Source organism: Chelonoidis abingdonii, chromosome 3 (assembly GCF_003597395.2).
Source record: "Chelonoidis abingdonii isolate Lonesome George chromosome 3, CheloAbing_2.0, whole genome shotgun sequence".
NCBI lineage: Eukaryota > Metazoa > Chordata > Testudines > Testudinidae > Chelonoidis > Chelonoidis abingdonii.
In genome coordinates this window covers 162,808,566-162,821,597 of record NC_133771.1, presented here as the reverse complement: position 1 = coordinate 162,821,597, position 13,032 = coordinate 162,808,566, and the positions used below count along the sequence as shown (strand labels likewise).

At 38.2% G+C, this 13,032-nt stretch overlaps 1 protein-coding gene across 4 annotated transcripts in view; it reads right to left on the bottom strand.

Annotated features, from left to right (window-relative positions):
- The window catches only part of LCLAT1 (lysocardiolipin acyltransferase 1), a 211,464-nt gene that overhangs the window by 55,352 nt on the left and 143,080 nt on the right, over positions 1-13,032 (bottom strand). For all 4 annotated transcript variants that reach the window (XM_032798220.2, XM_075064285.1, XM_075064286.1 and 1 more), the window contains one exon: positions 11,459-11,575. In XM_032798220.2, the coding sequence (XP_032654111.1) occupies positions 11,459-11,575 (117 nt within the window). The remainder of the gene's footprint in view (positions 1-11,458; positions 11,576-13,032) is intronic.

The following is a 13,032-nucleotide window of genomic DNA, read 5'->3' as shown; positions in this document are numbered from 1 at the left end:
GGTTGGATATTAGGAAAAAACTTTTACTAGGAGGGTGGTGAAGAAACTGGGAATGGGTTACCTAAGGCAGGTGGTGGAATCTCCTTCCTTAGAGGTTTTTAAGGTCAGGCTTGACAAAGCCCTGGCTGGGATGATTTAGTTGGGAATTGGTCCTGCTTTGAGCAGGGGGTTGGACTAGATGACGTCCTGAGGTCCCTTCCAACCCTAATAGTCTATGATTCTATGATTCTTATTCCATTTAGCTGAAATGATCTCAACTCCAGCAATAATTCAGTCAGTCATTGCACCCAGCACCACTTATCTGCAACATGGTAGAACAGCAGCTGCCTGCTAAGGAGAATAATGGATAAAACTGAACTCTGCAAAAGATTCAGCTATTGTCTTTCCTGGCAGCAAGTAGCTACTTTGTTTGTCAAAAAGTCTCCTTAAGACTAATTTGAGTAAATGCTAGTGAACTTCATTAGGATAGAGTCAGCCAACAATGTGTTGCGTGAAAAAACTCACAAAAAAGACTGACGTTCTGCAACTTATTAAACAAATGGAGTGCTGAAAGCCAAGGTATGTATTTGTTTATTTTAAAGATACTACTGCACTTCTTGCTATACTGTTGTGATGGTTAGTATTGAAAAACGTACAGACGGAATCAATCTTTGAATCAGATGAGCTATACTCAGGTGAATGTCAAGTTGAATTAACACAAGAGATAAATGCTGACCAAAGTTAAACAAGAATGTATAAGTTGTTACATTCATTCCCATTCAATTGATCAGGCCAACTCTCCTAACAGCATATACTGCCATAATATCTTTTGTTAATGTTTTGAAGAGGAGATGAAGTTGGAGATACAGAGGAAAAATCTTTTCACTTTGTAAGAGATTAATCAATTTTCCTGACCTCAGCTGTAGCCAGCCAAGCAGCCCACTTTTACATGTGACTTGACTAGTAATGTTGTTCCAGACCTTCAGATGAAGCAACTGAAAAAACAACATTACAACACAGTTACCATATATAGTGTTTGATCTGAATACATAGTCTCAAATACCGCAATGTGGTAACTGCTAGCAAATGCTGATTTTATTTTTAAATGGAGACCACGGTCATTATTAATAACCTGAGAAGAGGTAAACATAAACTGATTTGCCACAAAGCGTTTCAGCTAGTCACAAGCCGGGATTCATATATAAAGGAATTCCAAGAGCGTTGCTTCAGGAGACTTGTTTTGATTGATTCTACAAAGTTTCTAATGAGTATCTAAAATGTGTGTGCAACAAGGAGAAATGTGAAAAGGGCTTCTGTCATACTCTGCAAACATAACTGATAACATTAAGTCATATCAATCAATATTACACCCTCAAATGGAGTACTGTGTTCAGCTCACAAAAATAATTCAGTAGAAATAAAAGCACTTCAGAGACCAGCGAAGAGAATGATCAGGGAGATGGGGAAACTCTTATGAAGCATGTGTGAAAAGACTGGGACTGTTTGCCTTAGAAAGGAAGCAGACAGGAGTGAACAGGATAAAACTATACAAATTAATGGACAGTAAAGAAGAGGTAGTTTAGAAACTTCTAATTACCCTCTCATAATACAACAAGGGCATATTCCAGGAAATTTAAAGAGGTGTCAAATTCAAAACTGCTAAAAAGAAACACCTTTTCCACACAATATATAATTGAGACTAAGAGATTTTCTGGATTCCTAAAAGGTTTAGACATATATAGATCACAAGTATACCCAGAGTTATAACAGTAAAACTAAACAAAAACAAACCAAGAATTTTGAAAGATATAAGCTCATGCTTCAGGGCATACATCAACTTCTAAAGATTGTGGGTTGGAGAGAGATTTTCCAGTGGATAGGTTATCCCTTAACTGCCTACAGCAGAGTAACGAAACAGGGCTTCTCCCCATCTTGTAAAGGATCTACTGTCACACCCACACGTTCTTTTAGTCAGTTTTAGCATCCAAACAAAAAAATAGCTCCTGGAACGTTTCTCCTTTGCCTATCAAGCTCTCACTGTCTCCCCTCCCCAGGAGTCTGGCAGTCCTGCTACTGCATCCTGTTCTCTGAACCGGCAGTCAGGGCTTTTCCTCAGAACAGTACCTCTCACGTTCTCACTGCCACCTCTCCCAGGAGACCTTGCTGCACTGCTGCTCTTGCCTCCTGCAGCTTCCTAGCTTTGACTCCCTGGAACTCTCTCACTGAGTCTCCTCTTCTCCACCAGGCCCAGGGGCCCTCTTTTAAAACCTAATCTGATCAAAGGATGCAGCACAGGTGCACTCGCCTTGGTCCCTCTTAAAGGGCAGTGTCACTCTGAGATAGTTTCCTCTGAAACAGTAGGTACTGACTAATGTCAGGACAAAAAACTGGGCTAGATGGATCACTATTCCAACTCCGTGTGGCTATTCTTATCTTTAGAGATGGAACCACCGACACTACAGCTTCATGACTTCATTTTTGTACTGTCATGTACTTCTTGTGTTAAAGGCCAAGGCAATCCAATTTACAACTAGTAGCACCAAATGCAAAATATGCAGTCAGTAACATTCAACATAGTTGTTAGAAAGACATGAAAACTATCATCCACAATTAACAGACAAATCTGGAAAGCTAAATCCTCCCGTACTTGAGATTATTCAGACAATTTTCAGTGTTTGTAATAAAGCACAAAAGTCTGCTTTGTATTTTCCACGTCATTGAATTTCATGGACATGCTTAGTGATAAAACGATTTTTTAAAACAAGGTCCTTGGTTTTTTTTTTATGAACTAATCTCTTATTAGTCTCCTACTAATAACAGAAGACATAACAAGGCATGCACATTCCAATTTGCAAGCAGATTATTTCTCTATCTAAGACAGAGAGTGGCAACCTTTGGCACGTGGCATGCAGGGTATGCACCCTGGTGGGCCGGGCTGGTTTGTTTACCTGCTGCGTCTGCAGACTCGGCCAATGGCAGCTTCCACTGGCCGCGGTTCATCGCTCCAGGCCAATGGAGGCAGCAGCCAGCACATCCCTCAGCCCACACCGCTTCCCGCAGCCCACATTGGCCTAGAGCGGCGAACTGTGGCCAGCGGGAGCCATCATCAGCCGAACCTGTGGACGCGGCAGGTAAACAAATCTGATCTAAGGCAATACCATTTACAGCTCCTGTTCCAGCACTTAAATATGCATCAATCCAATTATGATGACATACACTACAGCTCTAACACCATTCTTTCTACTTGAAAATTATAAAAGAGTATTTGTTAAGAGCAATATTTGTATGGGGTACACTAATAGTTCTCAAACTTTTCAGCATCTGCCCCCACTGTTGTCCTTAGTAGTACAACGCTGGATGGGTACCATCACAGGGAGTGTCGTATATAGAAGAGGAGGAGGAGAGTTTCACGGCTTCAGGACCAGTCGCTGGGAGTCACTGCAGGGGAAACTTTGCTCAGTCCTGCAACCCTGCTGGATGCATGAAAAATTCTACTTGAAGCTGGATCGAGCAGACAGGGGACCTAAAAAATTCCCATGCATCCATTTGCATGTTCTTATTTTCAAAACAGATTCATTTCAGTTCCCACAAAAACTGACTGGTTCCCACGAGTGGGCCAGAGCCCATACTGAGCAAGTCTCCTGTACATACACATATCTAGTGGTTAGCATGGGACACTGAATGTCCTAAAATCCTAGCCTCATTGAAGTAAATGGGAGTTTTGCTATTGACTTCAATGGGGTCAGATTATCACCTCAGGAGTCAGTACTCTGTTTATTATAAAAAATGACCTAGTTTTCACTAAACAATGCCATTTTCTCTCCATAATTCCCAGCTTTGACTTGATGGGAGCATTAATCTGGTCACACCTTCTGTGCCTTAATTTCCCCAGAAGTAAAAATGAGCATAATCCTGCAAACTGCCTGCTGTAATTATTGGATTTCAGCACCTCACAAGATGTTGTTCAATATGCAAACATTGACTTCTCCTTTGCTATGAAGTTTTCTGTGCTTCATCCAATATTTACTTGGAGAGGAAATAAACCTTGGATATTTACCAAAAATAGGAAGATATTTAATGTTGTATACATTCTCAGCATTTTCATCTGATATATACAGAAATCTCTCTATTATGGCTATGAAATCCAAAAGTGTAACAGTTTTCCTTTTAAAACTAACATACTAAGAGAAAAATGCACTCAGATTTTGTTTTAAATAGCATGCATCCTAGGTTCTAGGTGCCTTTTACATAATATTGAAACAAAGATGAGAAGCTTTTTCATAATCACAAGACGGCTATCTAGCGCTATCCAGTTAATATTCCCCATTAATACACCATCACACCCACAACAACATCCCTTATGCTCAGCTCTCTTCAAAAGCCTGAATAAGAAAACAGGCTCGGCACCATATTCTAAAGATCAGAATATTTTGGCTGTTACAGGACATGAAGGTCCTGTTGGTGAATTTCAAAGCTGAGATTCAGAACGCCCTTCTGCAGTTCCTTCTTTTACAAAGGGGTTCCCGCTTGAGTGACTCTGCTGACCATAACTGTGGCATGGCACAAAAATATGAAGGCAGTGCCAATCAGGTTCCACCTCTATGCATATACTGTCAAGTTGGTTGAGCACTCTAGATCTCACCAGAAGAGGTAAACAGTAAAAGAGTTGTATGAACTAGGATTATTAACAACAATTACCTGTCCTGGATAATGTTGTAAGATTTATTTATGGATAAGTCTATATACCTCTACCTCGATATAATGCTGTCCTTGGGAGTCAAAATTTTGTACCGCATTATAGGTGAAACCGTGTTATATTGAACCTGCTTTGATCCACCATACTGCGCATTATATCCAAATTCGTGTTATATCAGGTGGTGTTATATCAAGGTAGAAGTGTATGAAGTGTTTTTAGGTCTTGGCTCAAAGGGTATGTCTACAATGCAACTAAAACCCCATGGCTGGCCTGTGCCAGCTGACTCGGTCTCAAGCTAACGGTCTGTTTAATTGCGCTGTAGACATTTAGTCTCAGGCTGCAGCCCAGGCTCTAGGAACCTGTGGGGTGGGAGGGTGTCAGAGCTTGGGCTGTAGCCTGAGCCTAAACATTTACACTGCAATTAATCAGCCCCTTATCCCGAGCCATGCAAGCCCAAGGCAGCTGGCATGGGCCAGCCATGGGTTTTTAATTGCTTTGTGGACATACCGAAAGATACTACACAAGTACAGAATATTGTGCACTAATATTTGGTGCCAATATTAAGTGTATAAATATGCTTACGCTGGTGGAGTTTGCGAAATAGTTTCCAGAAAGCATCTCTGAAGTACTGTAGGAATCTACAAAATTGCCAACAAACTGCTCCATTGCAGTCTAACACTGTACGCAGACAGGTATCACCGTCTGCATATAAATATCCAAATATATTGCCAAGAAAAGAATACTTTTCTATATATGTGGGTATTCAGTGCTATCACTGAAAGGCAATTCAATTACTGCTCAGGCAAAGATACCAGAAGATACCGACTTTCATTTCATTTTCAGACAAAAAAATACTTTTGCTTTTGGACTGATTGTAGAGAGATAGGTGAGATGTTGATGTTTCTTGCTGTCAACGTGCAAGTGAAGTGGAGGAAGGCACATGTTAAATTAGATCTCTTGTTTTTTGGGCTGTTGGAAGATCTTATCTGCAGCATGTTCATGTTAGTTTTAGTATGAACCAGAGTTAAAATTTGAAGAGGAAATCCTGAGGTAATCCCATCAGCTATGAATCTTTATATTTTACTGTATTTAATGTATGATAACTGAGGCTCTGTGGTGTTGAAATGTGGTTGAGGAACAAGTGTTGGGTGTGAGGGACAAACAGAAGAAGAGCACTGTCAAAGTTGTTTGTAAAAATAATTATAAACTATCTATTCAAATGTTTAATAATTATGTTCTAATGATATTTTCACATAATATTTATTTACAACCTTAACTATATCTTAAACTGTATCTGGGAATTTCCTGAGTTTTCAGAAAGTATTTCAAAACCATTTGGCGGTTTTAAGAAAACATTTGTGAACACCCATTTGACAGACTAATAATTATAAAAATACTACATGTAATTCAATGAAACTAGACAACATAGAAGTCAGAATCAACTATTATGGACTTTCAATCTCCTTGAAATTGAGCATTTTAACTAACTGAGATTTCAATGTGATTTGGCTTTAGATAAGCTTTATAAAAAAAAACCCAGCAGTACCCAATAACCTGTAATCAAAAGTAAACTTTGACCTTTTCAGAAGTGATCCCACATACTAGATTTTGGAAAGCGCAATAATAAAACAAAACCAATATCAGTCAGTAAGTTAATAAAGGACTTAAAATAAAAAAGAGAATGAATTTCTGCACATCTCATTTTCAGAATCCCATATCTGAGAGATAAATTTGTCTGACTCAATCCAAGTTCTACCAAAATATTCTTCAGATAGACCACCCATTCAAAACTTCTTAGCAGGAAGGAATTTTGGGATCAATTTAGAAGGTATCCAAAACTGTGGCTTACAATGAAAAATCAGTTACACCTTCTTGTCAATTGCTGGAAATGGGCCATCCTGATTATCACTACAAAAGTTTTTTTTTCTCCTGCTGACAATAGCCCATCTAAACTGATTACTCTCATGATAGCTGGTATGGCAACATCCATTTTTTCATGTTCTCTGTGTGTGTATATATACACACATCTTCCTACTGTATTTTCCACTGCATGCATCCGATGAAGTGGGTTTTTCTTTTTGCTGATACAGACTAACACGGCTACCACTCAGACTTAATTATGATTCCTATTAGGAGCTTCTTTTCTGACTCTCACTCACAAGCACAAAACGTGCTCTGAGGTGGGATTTTCAAAAACACTTAGCATTAGCCTAATTCTGCTCTTATTGCAATCAATGGTAAAACTCTCATTGCTTTCAACAGGAGCAGATATAGACCAACGCTTAGGATTTTGAAATTCCCACCTCAACATTTTGTCTGCGATGTATTTTGGGCTCAAAATTTAGTTTTGATTAAAAATATTTTACAAAAACAAATAGAAATATCTTCATTTTATTATTTTATTAAAAATAATACAGTGTAAAGAGTTTTAGCTGGATTTAAATAAGACAAATACTCCAGCACTGTTTGTGCAAGAATCCTAAAGTGAAAAGTAAATCTGACTCTTTTTCACTATGCAAGTCAAGTGAATCACAAAAAGCGAACAGTACATACAAGATGAAAAATAGTATCGTTTGTGTTTAAAAAATATATTTTTCCTCTGTTAGGAACATCTTGAATTACTAAAATGGAAATCTGTAATTTTAAAATCCCATGTTTAACCCAATTCAGAGCTCATGAGACAGACTTCTTAGAAATACCAAACCTGGCAGTGTCCCTTGAAGTAAAATAATAAGGCTGCTGCATCAACATACTTGACCCATTTACAATGAAAAAAAAAATCTTGGAAGCGATGATTAGTCATTTTGCCTAGAAAATTCAAAACAACAGAGGAAAGCCCATTGGTCCAGCTTATTGAATGTGTTAACTTAGAAACAAACAAAAAAAAAAATCACATGTTCCTTTTCTTTTTGATACAGCTTTCTGCTTATGGCAAACCAAATGAAAGCCACTGTGTTTTGAGTATATCAGACAGTATTTCAGAGGTTAGTCCGCTCAACAAGGATTCTTCACAGTACCAAGCACTCTGGTCCCCATTTAGTGAAATGCTCAAGCATGTGCTTTAATGACATGAACAGTCAATGGGACGATTTACATGCTTAAGTTTAACTATATGCTTAAGTGCTTTGATAGATGGGGTCCAGAGCTCTCTCTATCTTGCAAAATCAATTCCCAGATATGGCCTGTTGGGAAGAAAAGTTAAAATGATAGCTTAGTGCTATTCATCAACAAAGATTAGTGCAAGCTACAACAAAGCTGCATTAGCTATTGCTGAGACTCAGACATCACCAAGAACACAGTTATTACTATCAGGATACAGATGATTTTTCTTTATTTGAAGGTGAGAAGTATCTTTATTTGAATATGAAAAGTACATATATTCTAGCTGTACTCCACACTTCTCTTTTCCAACTATTTACTTCTCATACAGCTTTCTGCTGCCACCTCATTCATCCCCCATGCCTTCATCTGACAGTCACTATACCATGTAAAAGTTAAAACTAACAGCATACAGAACCAGAGGTGCTGGAACAATTTGTACAGTGGGGGTGCTGAGAGCCATTGAACCAAACTGTAAACCCTGTGTATAATGGAAACCACTTCAAGCTAGGGGGTGCAGGAGCATCCCGAGTTCCAGCACCTAGGTATAGGACATATATTCTCAGCATTCCTTCAGTTTCCTAAGTTTGCAACTGCATTTTCTTTTAAGATGCAGAGAAAAATAACGACTAAAGCTGTACTATATCATTCTGCTTACAGTCACTGTAGAGTAGAAGCAGAAAACTGAAAACACTTCTCCAAGAATCAATTCAGAATTAAATTTAAGTCCTCCTCATGCTTCAAAAGCAGCAGGAATTGCAGTCACCACTTTATCAGATATCACTAATTATGCATCTAATGCACTCTAATTGTCTATATTTACTCTAGAGTACACTTAAGCTTACAGGAATGGAATTAATGCTGCTTGAGAAAAACAGTAATGTAACCTGTTAGAACTGGGATGACAAGATGTCTCCCTCCTATTGGAATTTGATCAGGACAAAAATTAGTTGCAATCGTCAGGTTGTATGAGGGCTTGGGTCTGAGACTGAGCTCGGGGTCACTTCCAGTAGCTATAAAAGAGCTGGGATATGCAACAAATGTGATGCATTCAGGCTCAGAGGGGAAGCTGCCCTGCCAGAATAATCCTACTTGTCAGCCTATTTTTGGTGCAGCTAGGGAAGGTTAGGTCGGATTTGCCTAGTTCCCATAATCCCAGCAAGGGGTCAGAAACCACACTAGCAGCAGTTGCACATAAGGCAAAGCAGATGTAAGTTGTGGCAACATACGAGAGAGATGGGGAAACTAGGAGAGTTTGAAAGTTAAGTCCATGCTGGAAGAAGTGCATATATATGATTTAGGGGACGCATAGAAAGTGCTAATAATTAGCGTCAGTAAGCTGCCTCCTGTTATAAAACTCAGGAAAACCTCACATTAAACCCAAAACTCATGCAAAGAGATGTGAGTAACTTTTTCTTGAAGGTTATTATTTTAGCTTCTTCTTCAAGTACTTTTATGGGTCACAAACAGCTATTTTTATAACGTAACAGGTAATTCATTCATAATGTGGCTTGCAATGCATATTAATCAGGGTTCTTGCCAAATTAAATTTATTTTTTTCAAAGTTAAAAAGGCAATTAAACCTCATGGCATTTCTCCCCCTCTTCACTGACCTATTTTGGAACTAAATAATGTACTTAGGCTTGAAGTGAAGGCATTTCAGCCTGAGGAATGGAAAACTGCCATGAGCCAAAATTTATTCACAGGAAAACCATGGGGCATTAAGGTTGTCACACAGGCGCAAGAATATTTTCAAAAACAAACATGATGTTTAAGTTTCCATCACTACCTCCCCAACTTAAAATCACATGCCATCCTTCAGTCTGCAATCACAAGCAATAATGAAGATGCAAGTCTATTTCTGGGGTTATTGTAACTGCTAACCATTACAATCGTGTGGAAACAGGGAAGAGACGGATAGCACCTTAACAATAGGGGTCTTAATTTTCTTCACAACTCTATACAACTGAAAATAAAGGTTTTTATAATGGGAAGTATTAAGCTAGACTACCTAATGGTTGAGTGTCTCTCCCCCCTTTTACTCCTCCACGGTCCAGCTACACTGCAGCTCAGAGGTATAATTCTCATCTTGGATAGACATACATACACTAGCTCTGATCTAGCCAATATGCTAAAAATAGCAGTGTGCCACAGCAGGAAGGGCAGCAGCTTGGGCCAGCCATCCAAGTATGCACCTAGCATTCTCACATGGGATTGCACCTGGTTGGCTACCCATAGCTATCACCAGTGCTGTCACAGCCACACTACACATGCTAGCTCTGAGCTAAAATAAGCAGTGTGGCTGTGTAGATGTACCTACAGATACATAGATACTTTAATGTTAATAGTGAGTTTAGAGGGATATTTCAATTTAACATTTCATTTGTCTGAAAATATGCCTCCTACAGAAACAAGTAACACTTAAAATTACAGTATTTGAAACATTGGAAGAAAAACTAGTTTTTTCAGATTTTTTCTCCAACTTTGTACATCTGACAGAACTTTGTATAAAATCACTTTTAGTGTTTTCCCTTTATAATCAGTTGCCCTGTTTGTACATGTTTTTTACACAGCAACATGAGAGAAAAACATTTTTAATACAAGAAAATTACTTAAAACCACAAGGATTGGGGAGGTGACTCCAGAACAAATATAGAACCTGAAATTATTTTAAACCTTTTTTTAATTGACTAGATTACAAGTTGAAAATCTTGCTTTAATTGAAAAAGATTCCAAAGATAGTAGCATTAATACAGCAAAAAAAGACTTAATTGTGAGAAGTTTTAAGCAATTTTTTTAAATTAATGGAGACATCCTATCTTCTAGAACTGGAAGGGCCCTTGAAAGATCATTGAGTCCAGCCCCTTGCCTTCACTAGCAGGACCAAGTACTGATTTTGCCCCAAATTCTTAAGTGGCCCCCTCAAGTACTGAACTCACAACCCTGGGTTTAGCAGGCCAATGCTCAAACCACTGAGCTATCCTTCCCCCCAAATTAAACCTTTATTCTGTGTATGTAACAGTGAACTACATACTACCACAAATTAGACAAAGCACATGCAATGTATTCGAAAACCTAAGATGCCTACTAAAATTTCAACGGTGTGCTGTGACCCACTGCTTATGATGTTCATAGTAGTCTGTTTTTTTATACTCCCCTTGATTATTGTAATCACTTGGTGTTCCATTTTATAGTTCGATAATAAGCTCTTTGGAGAAGAGACAGTCTTGCTATATGTTTGTCCGGTGTCTAGCTCAGTGGAGCCGTGATCACTGACTGGGGCCCCAAGGTGCTACTATAATGCAAATAAATATTAATCCTCCCCCAAGATTAAGTATAGGTACAGACATTAAGGCTAGCCTTAGGGATTTCCAAAGTTATTTTCCTGCACTGAATCATTAACCAACCTATAGTATTAAAAAAACTTTGGAGCAAAGGAGTTGTTTCTTGTCTCATTGTGGATGTTCTAAATTATATTAATATCTGATAAACCCAAGACTGCTTTAATCTCTTCACCATACTGCAAACACCGCAATCATGGCAAAAAAAAAAGAACATTGTCTTCTCATTTCTAATAGTGTTTTGGAGTAGTTAGTTTATTAAAGTCAATTATCTGGCTTTCTTGAGATTAGTTATTTGAAGTTGCAGAAGAGAAAAGTAAATACATATCTAAAGAAATGTTACCTTCCCTTAGACGTTCTACTACAAAAGTGAAACCAGTAGTTCGTGGATGCAAGACATATTTGTATTTCCGAAGTCCATTCTTCTCAGCAAATTCATTACTGCGGGCTTCGGTATTGGCTAAAGATTAAAAAAAACCAAAAACGAACATTAACAACATGAATATTAGTAGGGGTTATAAAGTTTCATAATATTATAACAGCCCCAAATACAACAGCAGCACACAGAGTACATCACTGTAGCACTGTTCTGAAGGCAGCAGACCTTACGGTGCTTTTGATTAGATTCATAATACCATGAGATACAGCAACTTGTGAGGGTTTTTTCCTTATATGATTTTTATTCTTTGGCGTACTCTTAATTAACCTGCCTTTCACATTTACCAAAGCTATATATTGAAAGACATCATAAAATGATTATTGCAATGTACAAGTTACATAAGTACCGGAAACTGGAAATGACATTTTAACTCAAAAGGTACTGCAGTTTGTAATAGCGTAAGCTTTGATATTATGAACTGAAAACCTTTAAGAACAATGTTTTGCGTCAAACAGAATTGTTATAAGTACCTTATTCCCAGCTGGAAAATAAAAAGCTACGTTTTCTAAATGTAGACAAACAGCTATTAGTCAACTGCACTAGATCAATACTTTTGTCAGCCAGCTTATGCATTTTTAACTTGACAGGCTTTAGTCACTAGCCTAATCATAAATTTGAGTTGCATTTATATACAGTACATTAGATTTTAAACTGATTCCCCTCTGCAGTAAGACGGGCTTGCTATTGTAAGCACAGTATTCAAAAGCCACTTGAAACCAGTTCTGGTGAAAACCTGGTGAAGTAAAGATTTTCACTGTCCAGCAGCAAGAGTCTTCCTATATGCAAGGTAACTGCACAAGTCTTCAGGAATAATTACTACACATCCCACTCAGCAAACCAAAACCAGACACTAAAAAGAAAACCTCTGTAGGTGAGTGGACATTAATCCATTTGTTTTATAGCATGCATGGGAGAATTCTTCAAACTGTCTACTCAAATTAATGCATCCAAAGTGGCCTTGATTGCTGCATTCCATTGGTGTCACTGGATCTTCAGGGTCGCTAAGCCAAAAGACATCTAGGATCTCCCCATACCAACATGAAGAAAAACAATTTGATTAACTGTATTTATTAAACAACATCTTTGGTGTTCAAAAGGGGACAGTCCAGCAACAGAGGTGTGGAACAAGATCTGTGTCTGATCAATACAAAACCCAATGCACGTAGAAAACTGAGTTATTAGAATCAACCATTGCTAACAGAGAATAAAGTTGAGAATGCTAACGGAAAGCCCGTTGTCGCCTAATAACCTAGCAAAATTGATCAAGTACAGATCATTCCTTTTCCTTTTAATTTTTGTCATGCTTTGTCACCTAATTCATTTGTCGAACAAAAACCAAAGGCATGAGTATAGAGATTAGTCCCAATCATTGTGTTAGTAAGCCACTCTGCTCATTTGTGCCAAGTCTGCCTCTTTTTATTCTAAACCACATGCTCTCTCTATTGCTCACTGGTAGGTTGTTACTTTACAGAGAGAAC